The sequence below is a fragment of the Marmota monax genome, unplaced genomic scaffold (assembly GCF_021218885.2).
Source record: "Marmota monax isolate L192 unplaced genomic scaffold, Marmota_monax_Labrador192_F-V1.1 WCK01_AAM20220418_F8-fsc00022, whole genome shotgun sequence".
Classification (NCBI taxonomy): Eukaryota; Metazoa; Chordata; class Mammalia; order Rodentia; family Sciuridae; genus Marmota; species Marmota monax.
The window spans coordinates 22,624,980-22,645,320 of NW_026695215.1; the positions used below are offsets into that span (position 1 = coordinate 22,624,980).

Consider the following 20,341-nt stretch of genomic DNA (forward strand, 5'->3'; position numbering starts at 1 on the left):
GTTCCTCTTTGACACCTCCCACAAATCCCTGCTCTTTTGTTTTTATCAGGTATGCATTAACACGAACTCTGCGCCTAGCAGATGGACCCGATGAAGTGCACCTCTCAGCAATTGCCAAGATGGAGCTACAGGACCAAGCCAAAGCGCAGAGAGCCAAGATGTGAGGAAGGCAACACCACTCCATCCCCAGGGTAGACGCATTCCTTAATCAGCTCCAACGTTTGAGTCTCACATTTTTGTAACAGATTGAGAACAGGGTTAGTTTTCACTTACGGTAAAGATTTTAGCCTCTATTTTGATCAGTGAGTTTTATAATTTCAAGGGTCACACAGATATAAGTTGGAAAATCTGTAGCTGTTCTTAGGTCTAGTAACTAAGTGGTTTAGTATTTGCTTTTAAGTGCAACTTATAATGAGATCATAAAATAATGGAGAATTATTTCTAAAACATTTCCTGTGTGGCATAAAAATGGTTTGATGTTTTGAATTTTAGGAATTAATATAAGTAAATAACTTCAATAATATTTCATCCTGCTTTTAAAAACATATAGTTGGATCTCTTTTAAACACTATTTTTAGAGGGGTTAGTTTGAAATCGTGCCATAAAGTTTGCACATGGCTATATGGGATGTTTAGAATCCATGCAATTCTAACTTCTTCATAATACAGCCTGGAGCACTTGTCTTCCATCTGAATGCAGCTGATAGTTTACAAGAAAACATGGCAAATTTTGAGAAAATATAACTAAGAACCATTTTACTTGCTTATAAAATGTTAATGAGAACAGTGGACAGATTGAGCTGCAAGAAAGTTCTTCTGTTTTGTTAAGAGGTTAAAGACAGTCTGCTCTGAGTGGCCCAGGAGCAGCAGCAGCCTGTGCAGACATCCTTGTGGCAGTTACGTCAGCTGTCACACACAGTATAGTTGTCGGCCATGTGTGACTTCTGAGCACCCTAAATGTAGCTAATGAAACTGAGGAACCCCCAGGCACAGTGGTGCACACCTATAATCCCAGCTGTTCAGGAGGCTGCGGCAGGAGGATTGCAAGTTCAAAGCCAGCTTCAGCCATGGTAAGGCCCCAAGCAACTCAGTGAGACCCTGTCTCTAAATAAAACACAAAATAGGGCTGGGGATGTGGCTCAGTGGCTGAGTGCCCCTGAGTTCAATACCTGGTACCAAAAGGAAAAAGAAACTGAGGAACTGAATTGTTAATTTAAAAAAAATTAAATTTAGTTATTAGGGGAAAACTTTTAAGTATGCTTAGAATGACTTGATTATGTGAATCTACTTTTTCAACTGTAAATTTAATGAAATCTTAATACAGAGAAAGTATGTTGAATCAAAATTTGGCATCCAAAGAAGAAAACAGAGTAAGTGTGAAATGTACACCAGATTTTGAAAACTTAGCATGAAAAAATCTCAATACCTTTTTATATTGATTACATATCAAAATAATAACTTGGAAATATTGAGTTAAATAAAATATATTATTAAAAATTATTTCACCTGTTTCTTATTACATTTTTGTGTGAATATCATTGCAATAGTAACTGATCAAGTTTTAAATTTTCAAATAAAAGGTTTTTCCCCTAAAACCTTTTAAGTTTGTTTTATCAGAACACATATACATCCCATGAATTTAATGATGTCCTTAGATGCTTTCCATCATGATTTAAATTTCTCCTTGGGTGAGTGTGGAGGTGCAGGAATTTGACCAGCCCTGGGCTGGGGTCCCCTGTGTGTGGTGAGGTCCTCTGCAACATCTGCCCTGTTACCCTCTGTATAGCTCATTTTCTTTCTCCACATTGAGATGAAGTTTTTAATCCTAGAGGACCCTCACCTATCAAGGGCCTATTGTGAGAAACACTGAAGCCATATAGAACATCTGGAAATTAGTTAACATAATACTACTTTATAAGGTCTCCTTATTTGATGTGGAGCAAATCCTGTAACCTTATTACTAATTTGCAAAGTTGTAATTTAGAAGAAATCAGGATTTTTTTGAATAATTGGCTTTAAAGATTATGCCCAATACTAGTAATCTTGTGATTTTTCTCTCTTTAAAGAAAGCTGGCTAAATTAGTTATTTGTTTCAGTTATCGACTGTCCTGTACGTACCACACTCTAAGGCAGATCACTTTGTGTCATCAGTACTTACCTCTTTCCCTACCTTTATTTATTTAGATAAAATCATGTTAAAAAGAACAGTATGTTTTGTTTTGTTTTGTTTTTGAAAGGGGAAAAAAGTCTCCAAATTATAAAAACAAAGAGAACAAGGGTCCCTTTGCCCTGGTCATGGTGGGGAGAGTGTACTGACTAGAATCTTGTGAGCCTCAGGCCATTTCTAGGGCTCTGTCTCTGCAGGCTGTTGCCAGGAGTCACTGAGCAACAGTCCTCTTAGGGTAGTGTGCTGGCTTTGCCATGTGTTAGGAACCACATGGTTTTAAAATGAGAAGTTTTTGCAGGAAGAGAGGAGGGAGAATGGGCTTCCCAGTCAGGGCTTCCCCCATCAAGATCCCTCCAAGATTTCCCTTGTGGCTGGTTGCAGGAGAGGAGGAGCCTCCAGACTACCAGACAGGGAAGACACAAGAGGCACCACACAAAAAGGCTTCGGCAAAACAGTTAGGATGCACGAAGGGAGAGGGTGATTGTGCAGGGGAGTAGCCAGCAAGGGATCTCCAATATTTGAAGTTTTTAACTTTGAGAAGGCACAACTATGGAGGAAGCGGTTTCCTCATCCACCTGTGGCTATCTATAAAGGCCTCCATCATCCCAGCTGTTCCCATACAGCTGTGGTCCACACTACAAGGATGCTCACACATTGTTGAAGAGAATGACAGTGGGGGACAAGCAGCCAAGTCCAAAGTGGCAGGTAGGTCTTTGAACAGAGAAGTTGTAAACTCACCTCTCACCAGCAATGTCACACGCAGATTGAAAGGGAGAAGAGTGGAGGATGATACTGCATGCAAATAGAATCCAGTAAGTGGCACAAGGCTTGCCAAAACCCACTTTTCTCCTTGTTCTTGAATCAAGATTTAACAGTCTCTGAAAAGGTCAGAGGAAAGGCACTTTTTTTTTTTACTCAGACTTCCTACGGAATTCTTAAAGAATATTATCAAAAGAAATGTATTCGTGAAAACGTCTACCATGAAAAAATGTCCTATTTCTCCAGCCTTCTTCTTTTTTTTTTTTTCGGTCTTTGGTCTGCACTACAGCAGTAGGTCTAACTGGACTTCTGGTCTGTTTTCACAGCAGAACTGCCAGCTGCAACAAGCCTCTTGTGTTTCCGCAGCTTTTATCTCAAAATAAATTAACAGTCCTTGCTTTGGTTCCATCTGAGCTTATCCCCTGACAGTTCTTTGATCTCCCCAACATGGCCCACTCCATCATGGTCTCCTGGCTGCTGTTCTAGCACACAAACATAGCCAGGCCTGGAGCCTCGTTCTGACTCTCCTCTCCTGAAGGTTTCCAGACGCCTGCTCAAAAGCCACCTCAGAGTGTCCTTTCTTGACCACTGTTCTGATCATATTTCACATGCTGTCATTCTCCGCCTCCTTACCTGCCTTTCTGTTCTCACAGCACACACTACCTTGCACATATCTATCTACTCATGGTCTCTCTTCTCACCAGAGCGTAAGGCCCTTCCAAATTTCATTTCCGTCACTTTTCTGTGCACTAATGTCTCCTTGATCCCTGAAACCGTGCCTGACATCTTCACCCTTTACTCATGCTCGTTTTGGGGGGGTGAAGATATGCAGAGAAAAGTCTGTTTCACAGAGCTGGCTGAGGCATTTAAAAAAAGAATGAAGGAATGTGTGAAAGAGTGGTCATGCATGCTCTGCTGGTCCCTGGTTTGTAGCACAGCAATGGTGAGAGGCAAAGCATCCATTTATAAACCCCCGAAGAGCCAAAGCTTGATCCCTGGCATGTGAACACAGGTTGGGCAGCAGACCTGGAATGGATCAGCCGCTGGAGGAAAACTAAGTCTAAGGAGGAGCATCAGTGCCTAGAGTGGGGGTGCCCAGCAGTTTGAGCAAGTCTACCGGTGAAATAGAAGTTCAATGAGTATTTAACAATCCAGGAGAATATGGATTGTTAAATACTCATTGAATATTAAATATTAAAATATTGTATTTAATTAATGTTTGATATAAAATATTAAAATATTTAATATTTAAAATATTAAATATTTTATCCTGATGTCTAATCAGCCAGAGGGCTGTGATCCGCTCTAGGCACAGAGGGAAGTCAGGACACCTAAGAGAAACAGAACCACTTCTGGTGATTGTTAGAATTTTCCAATTTTCCTAATAAGCAGAATTCTGGGAAGTGTCCTCCCTTAATTCAGGGTGGACAAAAAGCATTTAGGATTTATGATCCTACCATAATATTTTTATTTGTTCCTTTTTTTCAGCACCACTTTCTCACACAACCATGTGTGTGTGTGTTTATCCTGGAGAAAATGCCTCACTTGGGGGACGCCCTAAATGAGCACTGGCCAAATGGAGAACAGCTACACAGGCAGGCAGTGCTGCCCAGCCTCCTGCACCCTTGGGTTGATGACTCACCCTGGATGATTCTTCTCTTTCACGTTTTAAAAATGGTGAAAGAGGAGACTGCAGACACCCCTCCCTCCACCAGCCTTCTCCCTCTGCCTTTAATCTCTGCTGCTCTTTTTCCTTACTCCACACCAGCTGACTGTCCAGCTAGTCCTCCAATATCCCAGGTGTTTTTCTTGTTGGAAATAAGGAGGTGCCACAAGAAATCACACACCTGTTTGAACATGGGTGGACAAGGGCTGGGTGGTGCTGGCTCAGTGGCAGAGCACTCGCCTAGCATGTGTAAAGCACTGGGTAGGATCCTCAGCACCACATTAAAAAAGAAAGTAAATAAAAAAAAAAAAAAAGTGGGGCTGGGGTTGTGGCTCAGCGGTAGAGCACCAGTCTTGCAAGTGCGGGACCCTGGGTTGGATCATCAGCACCACATAAAAAAATAAATAAGTGAAATAAAGGTATTGTGTCCAACTACAACTAAAATATAAATATTAAGAAAAGTGGGTGGGCAAAGCAAATCTTTACTTCTGGCAGAAGGGCACATAGCAAGCGCACCTGGGCAGGCAGCCCACCTGCTTAAACCTCTACCTTAACTCAGCGCTGTCCTTCATTCTGACTGGAGGAGTTTGGGGTTACAATCGATGCAATCAGCTGATTTTAGAATTAGCGTGGGCAAAAGGCGAAGGCTACAATTGGATCCAATGAGAGCTAAATACTATATTCTGAAAACGGACCATCAGCTTTTCTATTTCTCATATTTGTTACCTTGGGGTCTTTGCAGAGGCGTTAGTTTACCTAGGAAGCTCTCTGCACCCCCTTCCCTATCTTTAAGGCTTACTCCTTTCCTGCCAATGTAACTCTCTAGGGATTCCTTCTGTGACCATCCACCAGCTAAATTTCAAACCCTCTTAACACCCACACATAGACCTCTAACCCTCCTCCTCTACTTTGGTTGTCTACTCAAAATTTTCCACCATGTGACATACTATGTATTTTTCTTTTGCTTAGTATTCCCTCCTCTCCTAGGAAAACGTATACTTTAGCGGAGAGGGGATTTTGTCTGTTTTGATCACAACACTAGTAGCTGGAACAATGCCTGCCATATCCATAATAGTTCCTCTATATTTCCTGAACGCAGTCGTGCACCCAGCTGCAGGAGGACCGGGGTCCAAGATGGCTGATTAATCTCTACGTCTAATGTGTGGTCACACAGCCTCAGGCTTACTCATGGGCCTTACAGACTTCTGGCAGAAGGGCACACTAGCAAGCGCACCTGGGTCCTAAAACAGAGTTTTTGTCCTGGCTCAGCATCAGAAGGTCAACATAGCCTCAGCTGCTCCTGCCCCAGCTTTTGTGATGGTGACTTCAGTGATAACAAGATTCAAAGTGACCTGGGGGCTGAGGGTAGAGACTTGCTTCCTGACAAATCTTGATCTTCGTTTCAGGTAGGTGCATGGCTGAAATCATCAGAAAAAGGCCAATGGGAGCCAAAGGAATCGCCTGTGTGGAACTGGGAGTGGGAGGGGGAGACTGAGGAAGTCTGGAGGGTCTCACCCAGATCAGGTAGCAGCTGGACCAGAGAGCAACCCGAGCAGGCTGATGGGACAGCCAACCTACAGTGGTGACCTCCATCTGGCCTTGCCCACCAGTTCTCTCCTTCCTTGCCTGACTTGCTCAACTCTGAGGAATGTGTAGTTGGCCAAACTGGGTTTACGGGCCTGTCCCATGTTGTCCAAGAAAAAAAAAAAGCTCTTCCAGTACTATGAATAGAAATATAATGCAAGCCACATGTGTAATTTAAGACTCTAGGAGAGGACAAGATGGGTGGAGAGCAGAGAAAACAAGGGACTCCAAGATGGCTGAATCGAGGTGGCCAGTACTCACTGGCTCCTCCACAAAGAACCAAAACAACAGGCTAATTGGTGCATTTTGAGGTGAGTGATCATAGGAGAACACAGGAAATTGGCAAGAGACAAAGAATGGAAACTTGGAAGATTTGGAGACCTGGGACAACAGAATAGGCAGAAAAACAAAATACCCAGTATCTACCAACCTGGCTCCACAGCCAGGGGAGGAGGACCTTTGCAGGGGTCAGGGTGAAAGAATCCCAGCACACTATCAGTGAGAGGCTGGAAATCCTAGCTACTAGAAAGGCTCATAACCTCACAGACTTGTAGCCCACTTAGGAAGGTAAGCTGAAATCTGCACAGTGGCCTTGCTTTGGAAAAGGGTTTCACGTCATCTCCTAGTGAGGCCACAGGGTGCTGTGGCCAGGAGCCATCTTGAGATGGGAGCTGTGGTCTGAATTCAAACTCCTCATCTAGGGCTCAGCAACCCCTACCCATTCCCACTCTGGGACTCTACAGACATTCCACTGCACTGGCTCAGAAGGTAGCTGCTTGGTGCAGCAGAGTGACACTGACAAAGTCCACTAGCTGCCCTGCTCTGTTGGGGACTGGTGTTGCAAAATGGGGGAGAGTAGAGGTTGGTGCCCTTGAGAACTAGAGGCTAGAGGCCCTTGCCGTCTGAGACCAAGGGTGTGTCCAGCTGCTGGGAGATTCATGCTTCAGCAACGACTGAAGACAAATGCCCACACAGGTGCTGAAGCCTCTGTTTCCTGTGCCACCCTAGGAATCTGTTGCTGACGGGGCAGGGAGGCTACAGGGTGGCTCCCAAAGCTGCACCCCAAAAGGGGCATTGTGAGGGGGCTGACAGTAATCCCACAGCTCCGGACATCTTCCTGCCAATGGGTGCACACAGCCAAAGAGAGCCCCAGGAGGATCTTTGCCCCACGTTGGCAGAAGTCTTACTCTCAGGTGGGCACTGCCACTGAAACAGGAGAGAGATGAACACCAAGGTCCCTGCTGCTGACCCACCTACCCCATTTCTGCCACAGTCCTGCCCCCCACCCACTTACTCTAACCTCACACTGCTGTCAGGACCGGGTGTGAGTGCCACAAAACCAAATGGTTACTGTGATTCCAGCCACAGCCTCTTCTGTGCAGCCTCTGGACCAATATCACTGACTAGTCAAGGACTAGTGCTTCAGACCCTCAACACCACTGGGGTAGCCAGTGCCAGAGACCCTTCCTAACATCAACAGTGCCTGTGGACACCCTCGTTACCCCAGGAACCTCCAATCGCATTACAGGAGTAGCCCCACGGTGAGCACCTCACACACACTGCCATTTGTACCCTACCTGCCTGAACTGCTATAGCGCACCCATTCTTGTATAGACCACACAGCGAGTCTCTCTGACGACTTCAACATGTTATGCACTATGGGCAAAGTCAAGAATCAAAGCCAAATTATCAACAGGGAGACTACACTATGGTGCACAGATACAATCAAAGTCAACATTGCACAACAAACCAACACCCAAGGACACATCTGCCGGCAAAAGTGCTTACTAAGAAGGCCACCCCATAAAAGTGATAGATATACTTGATCTACCTGATCTGATAAATCAGATATACCTGATCTTAATGCAGGAGCACAAGGAATATGAAAACAACAAGGTAAAATGACACCTCCCGACGAAAACAATAGTTCTCTAGCAACAGTTACCAAAGAAATTGAAATGGCTGGAATACCTGATAAAGAATTGAAAAGGGCCAGGCATGGTGGTGCATGCCTGTAATCCCAGCAGTTTGGGAGGCTGAGGCAGGAGGATTGTGAGTTCAACGCCAGCCTCAGCAATTTAACAAGGTACTTAGCAACTCAATGAGACTCTGTCTCTAAATAATATATATATAAGGCTGAGGATGTGGCTCAGTGGTTAAGCACCCCTGGGTTCAATCCTCAGTACCGAAAAAAAAAAAAAAGAATTGAAAAGGGTGATTATTTTCAAAAGTTCATGAGATCCAAGAGAATACATAAACAGTTCATTGAAACCAGGAAGATGATGTAGCACTTGAGTGAGAAATTCAACAGAGAGATCTAAAACAGAACCAAACAGAAATCTTGGAAATAACAAGTCTAATAAGTAAAATTAAAAATACATTTGAACGCTTTGACAAGAATCTGACCTTAAAGGCTAGGTTTTTATTTATTTATTTATTTTTATTTATTTATTTTTTAATATCACAGTCAGACCAAAAAAAAAAAAAAAAAAAAAGAATGAAGAGAACATTTGAGACCTTTGGGACACCATCAATTAAACAAACAGTCACTTTTTCAGAATACCAAAAGGCAATGACAAAAAAAGTTAAGAATGTAGAAAACGCATCAGAATAAATAATAGCAGCAAAATTCCCTAACCTTGAGAAAGATAGGGATATCCATGCACAGAAAGCTAATAGGATCACAAATAGACATAACCAAAAACACATTTACCACAGGATATTATAGTCAAACTCTCAAAAATGTAAGACAAAGAAAAAATTTTAAAATCTGCAAGAGAAAAGTTCCATGTCACATTTAAAGGCATCCCAATTAGACTAAGCAGATTTCTCAGTAGAAACCCCACAGGTCAGGAAGAAAAGGAATGTCATGGCACATCCTGAAAGAAAATAATCATCGACCAAGGTTTCCACATCCAGCAAGGTTATCCTTCAGAAATGAAGAAAACATAAAGGCTTTCCAAGATAAGCCCCAAGTGGGAAAATACATGAGACATTGAAGGAAGTCAGACATGCAGAAGTGAAAAAAAAAAATCATGGAAGTCTAAATCCCAGTAGAAAATACACAAAAAGATAAAAACAACCCAATATGAATGTGGTAAACCATCCAACCCCCAACATGAACAAGAGAGGAAGAACAAAGAATATTCAAAACAATAGAAGAAATTCAACAAAATGACAGGAATGAGTCTTGACCTATCAATGATAACCCGGATGTAGAGACTAAATTCTCCACCTGAAAGATACAGACTGACTGAATTAATTAAAAAACAATTTAAAAAACCCCAACCAAACAAAAAACAACAACATGCTGTCTATAAGAAATTCACTTCACCAGTAAATACATACACAAACTAAAAATAAAAGGAGGGAAAATGATAAAACCTAGAGTGAGTAGGATTTACATCTGGAAAAATGAACTTTAAAATAAACACAAAGATGAGAGCTGGGTGTGGTGGTGCATGCCTAAAATCCCAGGGGCTTTGGAGGCTGCACCCTCAAAGGGTGGATCAAAAGTTCAAAGCCAGCCTCAGCAAAAGCAAGGCACTAAGCAACTCAGTGAGACCTTGTCTCTAAATAAAATATAAAATAGGGCTGGAGATGTGGTTCAGTGGTTGAGTGCCCCTGAGTTCAATCCCAGGCACCCCCCCCCCAAAAAAAAGAAAAGATCAAGAAGGTAACTATATAATGTCCAAGGGATCAATTCAACAAGAAGAAACAACAATTATAAAATCAATATGCAGGCAATGTTTTATTAAAGAAACAATATTAGACCTAAAAGGAGAAATAGACTTTAATACTTTAGTAGTAGGGGACTCCAACACCCTACTTCATCAGGGAACAGATTATACAGACAAAAAAAAAAATCAATAGAGAAACACAAGGGTTAAATTATGCTATAGCCCAAAGGGACTTAACAGATGTATAGAGAACATTCCATCCAACAGATGATGAATGTTTTCATCAGCACATGGAACTCTTTCCAGAATAGACCATATAATAAGCTGCAAAATTTAAAGATACATTAGGCCAATAAATTTTAAAAAATTGAAATCATACCTTGTATGTTTTCTGATTATGATAAAACACAACTAGCAGTCAACAGCAAAATAAATTTTAGAAATAATACCAATTCATGAAGTCTGAAAAACACAATTCTGAATGAACAGTGGATCCCTGAGGAAATCAGAAGGAAAGTTAAAAACGTCTTTAAGCAAATGAAAATGGCAACATGATGTACCCAAATCTACATCTTAAAGACACATCTCTAGGACTTCAAAAAACAAGAACAAGCCAAATCCAAAACTGGTAGGAGGAAAAAATAACAAACTTTTGAGCAGAAATAAGTAATGACTATAGTTAGAAAATAAAGTAAAATTATCTAGTGCCACATAACAAAAATTGTCCACTAGTGTAACTAAGGGAAAAAGAGTGAATTTCATCCTTTTTCTTTTTTTGGTAACAGGGATTAAACTCAGGGGCACTGAACCACTAAACCACATCCCCAGCCCTATTTTCTATTTTATTTAGAGACAAGCTCTCTGAGTTGCTTAGAGCCTTGATTTTGCTGAGGCTGGCTTTGAACTTGTGATCCTCCTGCCTCAGCCTCCTGAGCCACTGGGATTACAGGCCACCATTCCTGGCAAATTTTATCTTTTATGATATCGTCTGGTGAGGAAAAAATAATAATAACTACAGTCCATCTACTATATTTAAGAAAACAAAACTCAGCTGGACAGGAATCACTGAGCACATCTTGTTTACCAACGATCCTGTGGTGTAGACATTCCTCCAGATCATTGGAGGAAAACTAGTATTTGTTCTTGGTGATGAAGATTTCTGGCTGGAACAAGACATTGGCTCCAACACGTAGAAACTCAAGTGTATGAACTCAGTATCTTAAGATTCCTCTGGACTTACAAGCCACAGTCCTCCTGGCTCAGTGGGAATTAATAATGACCTTGTCATGGAAATGGAGAAAACATTTTAATAAAAGTCAAAAGTGTAATCATTATTCTTTCCAGATCCACCTTCTGGAAAATGGCTTTTAATGAGGTTTTTGGCTTCAGGGGAAATTATCCTCAAAAGCCTTCCTTGCTTCATTTCTTTCAGTTTGGGTCACCCTCACTCCTGTCTAGGTCTCCAAGATGCTAACCGAATGTTCTGGTATTAATGGACTAAGTTTGATATAAGACTGGAGGGATGGCCCACCCATCCCATATAGGTAATCCCCCTGCAGAAGAGCAAGCTCCCTTTACACGGGTGTGGACGAGGACCAGGAACTTCCTGCTTGGCATAGCTTCAGTTCTCAGGCTGGGTCAACCTGGATCTGTCCTCCTGGGAAGTCTACCTTCCTCTGGTTGAGATCAGAGTTTGAATTCTAAATTCATTTGAAACGCTTCCCCTTTGAAATTAAAAGTCCCAAACTTCCTCAAGCTGAGAATGGAAACTGAAAACCTACCTGTAGGCTCAAGGAAGCTGAAACTGTCTGATATAGTCTCTGGTTTGCACAGCCTAGCTAAATCTACATGTGTTTATTTCCTGACTTTTGTTTCTATAAATTTTAACTACTTGCACTGGACCTATGGAGAAACAGTCTAGCTATTTCTCCCCAGTTTGATCAAACTGCATTAAGTTCATTTTTCCTTTTTATATCATTGGCTTATTTGTTCTGTGGACAGGTGACTGGATCCAGCCAGCTGGGATCCAGGTAGGTTCCCTGGCTTGACTGACAGTAAGTAACACAGTTGAAACTTTTCAGCAAGAATTCTAATTCCATAGGAGTAAGTAACTTGACAGGCAAATCCACAGTATATTGTGATCTTCGTGAGCTAAGGCAATGATTTTCTTTGTTCTCTTTTTAACCTTTCTTTTGCTGTCCAAGTTTGAGACAGCTCTCAGAAGAGAAGAGACAATATTCGCAGAGGCTTTAAGCATTTTGCCAGATGTGAAGCAGGAATGCGAGGGGATTGAAATATTTCCTTCCTGTATTCAGTGGTATCTTTGTTGGCTCACGACAGATGAATTTCTTATTTCTAGCTAAACAACACTAAACTAAGTAGAATTCAGAGAGCATGAGATTAACTTTAGTGCACTAAGGAAGACCTGGATCCTAGGCATTTTGATAAACCCTTGCTAAGGCTTGAGGGATGGGCTGAGTGGGGGGGGGGGGGATACAGGAATGACCAAGTCCCTATTGTCCTTGGACTTGTCCTCAGGAGTTAATTCATCCTGTTGACAACTCCCTTAATCTAATAACCCTACCCATCCGTACTAGATAGGACAGGATTTTCCACAATCATATAACCTTGGGAAAATAACTGGGTTCTCCCTAGAAAACAAAGCAAAAACATGTTCAAATTTCTCTTCTAAGATCCTGTGTCACTGTAGAAGCTTGAATACAGTATGTAAGCCATTTAAACTGAAGATCCAGGAAGTGAGACGCAGAAAAAGACAACAAGTGGCATTTCTGCACATTTCAGAACTCCAATCCCAGCCTCAAATGGCTGAGTAGTTGGCATTATTGAAAACATTTCAAAGTCAGAGAAGACCAGTGTGGAGAGCAGGCTGGGCTGGGCCCTGAGTTACTCCATTTATAAAGCATCAGTTTGCCCTGGGTTGCTCTATTTTGAGTGCAAGTGCTAAAGCAGAATGACCTGGTAACTTGTCTGGGCAAATAGATAACCACCAGATGTTGGACACACAGAACTCATCAGAAAGAATAACCCCCAGCTGCACAGCACAATCATAAGGCTCAAACTGAGAAATCAATCATGCTAATAAAAAAAATGGTCACTTGTGAACTTACCAAATTAACTCAGAAGCCCATGGATGCATGGGCATATCAAACCAGATCAGAGAAACCAGGCTGGTGAGATGATCAAACACAACAAACCACCATATGATGTAACTCTTCACCTAAAAGACATAAAAGGAGAAAGACCGGGGTGCGGGGGCACACATGGAGTCATTGTCCCATCAGACCATCATCTTCTCAGACCAGGAGGCCAGGAGGCCAACAGGAGATCAGCACTAGACTTTGTCCCCAGGGGATTCAGCTCAACTCCATCTCTCTGCCACATGCAGCCCACTTTGAAACTGCCTGCCATCCAGACCCTCACTTCGCCTTGAACTGCTCTGTATCTCACCTTGAACAGCTGCCCTCCCTGAAAAGCTATACACCTTGAACTAGTTTCATGCCTTCAGATTTTCCCACTAGGTTGTAGCTTATCTGGCCACCAGCCGTGACTCCTTTGCATTTGTATCAACTCAAAATCTTTGCTTTCAGTTCTGTCTCTTTTAAACTCTGTGGCCACTGTGAACCCTCTCTTAGCTGTTCTCTAACCTGTGCATCCTTGTGTAAAGTGTGTTGTGTGATTTGAATGTTACAGATATTAGTAATCAAGATTGGAATGGAATAAAAGAACCTGCGGTTGCTAGGATCCCGATACCAAGCGAACCATGAGTTTTCAAAGAATTAAAGCTAATGGAAGTGATGTAGCTTGTGGGTTTATTGCTATTCAATAAATTCTGACATTGAGGAGAAACACAAATATGTCTGGTCTATGTTAATGGCATAGCTCAGGCATTGACAACTGTCCTGGGCAGGAATTTGTGTTGTTCAAAACTAGCCCACACAGGCCTGCCGCAGACCCAACCCATGACTCTTAATGTCAACTGATAAAGGTTACTGTTTCCTGTTTGAGTTCAGTTGGTATTGTGTGAATTTGGACTATACGTATTTTTTAACCACAAAGAACTGATTTATACAAGCACAGTTTAACTAATTCACCAAATATTTAGTTGAGTTCCAGGAGAGCTAAAGGTGAACCAGGAGAACTTATATTCTTTTTTTTAGAGAGAGAGAGAAAATTTTAATATTTATTTTTTAGTTTTTGGTGGACACAACATCTTCGTTTGTATGTGGTGCTGAGGATCGAACCTGGGCCGCACGCATGCCAGGCGAGCGCGCTACCGCTTGAGCCACATCCCCAGCCCAGAACTTATAGTCTTCCTACAGGGGATGGTCTGTTAAACCAAGAGCACTATTAATGATACCACCCGCCATGAGAATCAATCAGGGCCCAGTTCTGTTTCCCCAGATGTGAAGACTGAACACCTCAGAAACACTGAGGCAAGCGTAGAAAGCAAGATTTATTTAAAGGATAGAACAGAGATAGACTTCTCCACAGAGAAGGGGTCCCAGAGCTGGGTATAATCTGAAAAAGTGGGGGTACCCTGTCCCTTTTATACTTTTTAGAGTTCCTTGGTTCATATGGCCTCTCCTCCCCCTATCCTACCTCTCTCCTCCCCCTACCCTGCCTAAGTGACCAAAAGGTGGACCAAAACTGGAATGATCCAGGGTAAGAAGAGAGCAGCCCAGGAGGCATTAATTAACAACTCCTACAGGCAGGGAAGATGGATCCCTGGAGGCAGGTTACCTTGGCAACAGGTGGAGGAGGAGGGGGAAGGTCACTGCAGATATCAGCATTTCATTTCCTTTCCAACCAGCCCCCATCTTCTGGATGGGACCCAATTATTTATTGCCTACGCTGACTGTCTTTTCCTCCCCCTGGGCCTCCATAAGAAGAATCCACAATATCAGGGAGTCAAGGAAATCTTCCACACCTGAAGAAACGAGGGATATGAGTAGAGAAAAATGTTCCAAGTAGAGCCAATACATGTGAAAGTGGAGGGTTAGAAAAGTCTAGAAACCGAAAGGCTAACCATTGTTGGGATGATGGCAGAGAAAAATCAAACAGACCGAAATTAAGGGCCTTTCTGAAATGGAGGGCAGCTTCCAGATAACTTGTTTTCCTGCATCCTGTGTTGATTCTCCTGAGAGTAAAGGCTGGAGGGCTGCCCCCTCTGGTCTGGGGGACTCCAAGGAAGCTGAGAGAAGAGATTGCCCCTTAATGCCACTGAAAAAAATTCAGATTTATTAAAGGTCAGCAAGATTCTGTACACCCTTTGTCTCTCAGAGAATATGAGTAACACACCCAGGGTTGAGCTCTCTGGCTACATATATGATTTTCCTCGGAGGAAAAGCACAGGTTCCCAGGTAAGCTTTTTAAGTAATCAAGTCCCGCGTCAATCATTTGATATTTAGGGTTCAGAATATTTCTTCTTGATCAAGCAGTCTAGCCATAAAACAGTTGTGGGCACTGTTGCAGTCAGCTTTTACATTGCTATGACCAAAAGACCCAAGAAGAACAACTTAAAGGAGGAAATGCTTACTTTGGCTCATGTTTTCAGAGATTCAGTCTCTAGATGGCTGACTCCATAGCTCTGGGTCCAAGGTGAGGCAGAAAATCGTGGTGGAAGGGAGTGGTGGGAGAAAGCAGCTCAGGACTTGGCAATCAGGAAGCAGAGAGAGAGAACTCTGTTCATCAGGGACAAAATATATACCCCAAAGGCACTTCCCTTAGAGACTGACCTCCTCTAGTCACACCCAGTTAAACCACATCAGCAGACGGATCCACTGATCAGGTTGCAACTCTCATAATCTAATCATTTGACCTCTGAAGTTTCTTGCATTGTCTCACATATGAGCTCCTGGGGACACCACGTATCCATTCCATAACAGGCAGATATTCAAATTTGGTGAAATTTAAGTCAGTTATGTTTTTATTCAAGTTGATCTGGTACAAGCATACACTGAAGGTTTTGTTCCTCCAACCAAAGAGACAAGCATGACCAGTCATGCTCACAGATCCAGGTGTCCATCTAGGAAGGTCTCTCCCACCCCCCACCCCTTTAGTACAGAGATGCTTTACCACTGAGAGCACAAGCTCAAGTCCCACCTACATTGGCCCCATGGGATAAGGTCTTCTCCCCAGCGCATGGCCTTGGGACTGCAGCTCCTGGAGCAAAGCCCCAGATCACTCACGCTTGTCCATCAGGAGTTGGGAAAAGTACCAGCTATGTCCTGTATTTCCAGGAATGTGATAGACCTAATCCCCCAGCACCACTTGCACTTAATTCGTGGGAATTAAAGAAAGTCTTCCCCTGAACCCACAGCCTTGGCACTACCACTACTGCTGCCAAGAGTCTGGCACCACCCACTTCTATCCTGTGGGTCTTGGAGAAGTTTCTATCTGTGCCCTGCAAATTCCATGATAGTGGCTAACATCTCCCCAAACCCAGCACCGATTGCACTCACCTCACAGGAAGCAGGGAAGGTCTCCTTTCTAGCCATGGCCTTGGAACTGTAGCTGCTGATGCAAAAACAAAACAAAAAACAAACCAACCATGCATCATCACGGAACTTGTCCTTTGGGACCAGGAGGTCTCATCTGTGTCCTCCTTTAGATAGTACTAGGAGGCTTCAGAAATCCACTCCATGAAGTGCTGCAGCCCCATCCATCAACCTCAGTCTCCCAGTTTCTGACCTGACAGGAGAAAATGGAAGTGGGGTAGACTTGAATGAAAGTTGGAACTCAAGAATTGACCAATAGCATTAGTAATTTTCAAGCCCTAATTAGCATAAAATTGGACTAATAGCTTTCAAATCCCAATTAGCATAAGTTTGGACCAGTAACAGCCGACCAAATGCTATATTAAGCCATAGACTAGCACCCTCGGGCAGAGAAAACCTGCACTGAAAGAGTTCCATTCCTGTTCTTCAATAAATCCTACTCTTGGACTCACTCATCTGGTTTATGGATTTCATTCTTTGAATTCACAAGAACCCTGGAAGAAGAAATTGAAGATGAGATGCTGGGGTCTACGGCAATGCAGAGGGGCATGGCCCACTATTAAGAACTGTAACACTTCTCGGCAGCCAGCAGAAGCAGTGAATTGAGTTTCGTCTCAAAAGTCCAGTTTCACAAGCACTAGGGGATGTAGCAAAGTTCTCCTCCAGAGCCCATAAACATGGGACTACAGCTTCTGGTGCAAAAAAAACAAAAAAACAAAAAAACAAGTATAGCTTGCATTTGTCTCTTGGGACCTGGAGATAGTACCATCTGGTTCCACTTCCCCCAAAAAAGCAACTACCAGCACTACAAGCCCTAGTACTATCTAAAATTGTCCCATGAGGCCTAAAAAAGGTCCCCATTTGTATCTTGCTACCTTGAGTTGATGGTTACTAGTGCAACAGACCTCAGCATTATTTGTGCTCATCCCATGGGGCCTGAGAAAAGTCACATCCCATCCTGTATCTGCAAAACTGTGGCTACTGGTGCCATAGACCCAGTCACCTCCCACATTAATTCTTAGAATCCTGGGGAAAGTCTCCTTTGCATTCTGTGACTTGGAAACCATGGATACTGGGGTTCTACAATTGAAAATGTACATGGTTGGTGTCATCTGTATTTGCCCCAGGACCTGGGACAGTCCTCTCCACTTCCTGCACCATGTTGACTGTAGCAGCTCCTGCCACAAGCCCCAATACCATCAAGGTGCCGCAGTCCGGCTGCAGCAAAATAACGGGGGGGGGGGGGGGGGGGACACGAACAACTTGTGAACGTTGATACAGCAGGAGTAGGAGCCATTTATTGCAGGACAGGAGCAGTATTTATACATTCCACACAGCTTATCTAATTAGCATAAACTAGATACATCAGTCAACCAATAAGGAATCTCTACATTTAATGGCTCGCTTTTGTTACTTCTCAAACCACTCCCTCTGGCATTTTGCCAGGCACCATCCAGACTTGTTTATGAACTCTAACATTCCCCTGGCTAAATGCCAGGTGTTATTTTGACTTGTTTACAGACTCTAACATCAAGGCTCATCTCTGTGAAGGCTGGCAACACGCATGTTTGAAAAACCAACATTCACTGCAAATTTGTATAGCTACCTTCACAGACTATTGTGATTTAGACTACTGAGGCACTCATAGACAGCACCAGCATCCATCAAAGCCAAAGAAATCAGAGACTAGGCTTTTGAGTTCTCCTATAACCAAAGCCAAAACCCTTATCCCTATATCCCTCCTAAATGAAAAGATCCCCTGTAAATGAAAAGATCTTTTTTTTTTTTTTTTTTACCAAAGTTATTCCATAAAATCGGAAGAGGCAAGTGTTCATATCAGATATCAGATGTACAGATGCCAACATGATGACACCCACTTTCCTCAAGAGGTATGGAAGGAGACAAGACGCCATCAACTAATCAAATAATAATTCTCCAGAAGTAGATCTCAATTAAATAAAATCTATAAAATGCCTGAAAAAGAATTCAAAATAATGATCCCAGTGAAACTCAGAGAAATACAAAGAAATGAGGGAAACAATTCAATATAAAAGAGAAATTCACCAAAGAGATGGGTTGTCATCAAAAACAACCAATCTGAAATCTTGGGGCTAAAATTGGAGAACTTCCACAGCAGACTAGAAAAGCAGAGGAAACAATTTCTGAACATGGGGACTTGGGTTTGTTTGCTTGTTTGTTTTTGGTATTTGGGATTGAACCCAGGGGCACTGAGCTACATCTGCAGCCTTTTCAAAAAATTTGAGACAGAGTCTCACTAAGTTGCTTAGATTGTTGCTAAGTTGCTGAGGCTGGCCTTGAAATTGTGATGCTCCTGTCTCAGCTACCTGCCTGGCAAGGACTTCTGAATTAACCTAATTAGACAAAAAAAAAAAAAATAGAAAATTATTAAGAATAATGGAAAAAGACTATAAGACCTATGGATCACAGTTAAGCAAACAAATGTTCACACTATATAAGAAACCCAAAGGACCCCATGTAAATTCAACCAAAAACAGACTTTCACAAGGCACATTATAGTAAAAAAGGTAAAAAACACAAGACAAAATGAATTCTGAGGCCAGCAAAGTGTCACATCACATATACGTGGATGTCCATTACATTTATAGCAGATTTCTCAGCAGAAACCTTACAAGCCAGAAGACAAGGGGAAAGTGCCAATCAAGAGTACTATACTCAGTAAAACTATCCTTCAGAAGTGAAGATAAATAAAGTTTTTCCTCAGATGAGAAACCAAGGAAAATCATCACCACTAGACCAATCTTATAAAAAATACCTGAGGGAATCCTATACTATAAACAGAAGAATGACAGCCACCATTGTAAAAATGCACAAATGTACAAAACTAGGAGAACAAATATACCAACTAGAAAAAGAACCCAATCTTAACATGATAGAAAGCTACCAGATTACAAGAATAAACACTGAGATGAAAAGGAACCGAGAATATAGGAAACAAGCAGACTACAATTAAAAAAAATGACAGGAGGAGTTTATACCAAAAATAACAGCCATGAATGTAAATGGAGTAAATCCATAAATCAAAATACAGTCAGGCTGAATGGATATAAAAAATCAAGACCCAACAACATGCTATCTATAAGAAACTCAACTTCATTGATAAGAATACACCTAGACTAAAAGTGAAGAGTTGGAAAAAGATATATCATACAAATCAAAACCAGAAATGGGCAAGAATAGTGATACTCATATATGATAAAGCAGACATTGAATTAAAAAAAGACAGTAAATAGAGACAAAGAAGATTATTTATATATTGATAAAGGAGCAATTCAGTAAGAACACAAAACAATTGTAGTATATGCACCTAACAACGGGCCATCCAAATGTCTACAGTAAATACTGTTAGATCTAAAGGGAGAGATAGACTCCATAACAATAATAGTTGTTATTATCAACATCCCCCTTTCCTCAATGGACAGATCATCCAAACAGAAAATCAACAAAAACACATCTGAATGAACCATAGTATAGAGCAAATGGACCTAACAGACCTTTACAAAATATTTCATCCAACAGCAGAAGGATATTGTCTTTTAATTAGCACATGGGACATTCTTCAGGGTAGATCAAATGTTAGGCCACAAACTAAATCTCAATACATTAAAAAAATTGAAATCATCCCATACATCTATCATTTCAGACCACAATAGAATGAAACTATAAATCAACAAGAAGAATGAATATTATATAAGTACATGAACCTGGAATAATATGTTCCTAAATGACCGATTGGTAATTGAAAAAATTACATACAAGAGGAAGTGAGGGGAAAGGGAAAAATAATACAAGGGGGAGAAATGAATGACAGTAGAGGGGGTAGAGAGAGAAGAGGGGAGGGGAGGGGAGGGGAGGGGAGGGGAGGGGAGGGGAGGGGGGATAGTAGAGGATAGGAAAGGCAGCAGAATACAACAGACACTAGTATGGCA

At 42.0% G+C, this 20,341-nt stretch overlaps 1 protein-coding gene across 5 annotated transcripts in view; it reads left to right on the forward strand.

The window, feature by feature from the left end:
* Acad11 (acyl-CoA dehydrogenase family member 11) overlaps positions 1-1,499 on the forward strand; it is an 83,061-nt gene extending 81,562 nt beyond the window's left edge. For all 5 annotated transcript variants that reach the window (XM_058574907.1, XM_058574906.1, XM_046431651.2 and 2 more), the window contains one exon: positions 50-1,499. In XM_058574907.1, coding sequence (XP_058430890.1) covers positions 50-164 — 115 coding nt within the window. In that variant the 3' untranslated portion in view covers positions 165-1,499. The remainder of the gene's footprint in view (positions 1-49) is intronic.
* The last annotated feature ends 18,842 nt before the right edge of the window (positions 1,500-20,341 follow it).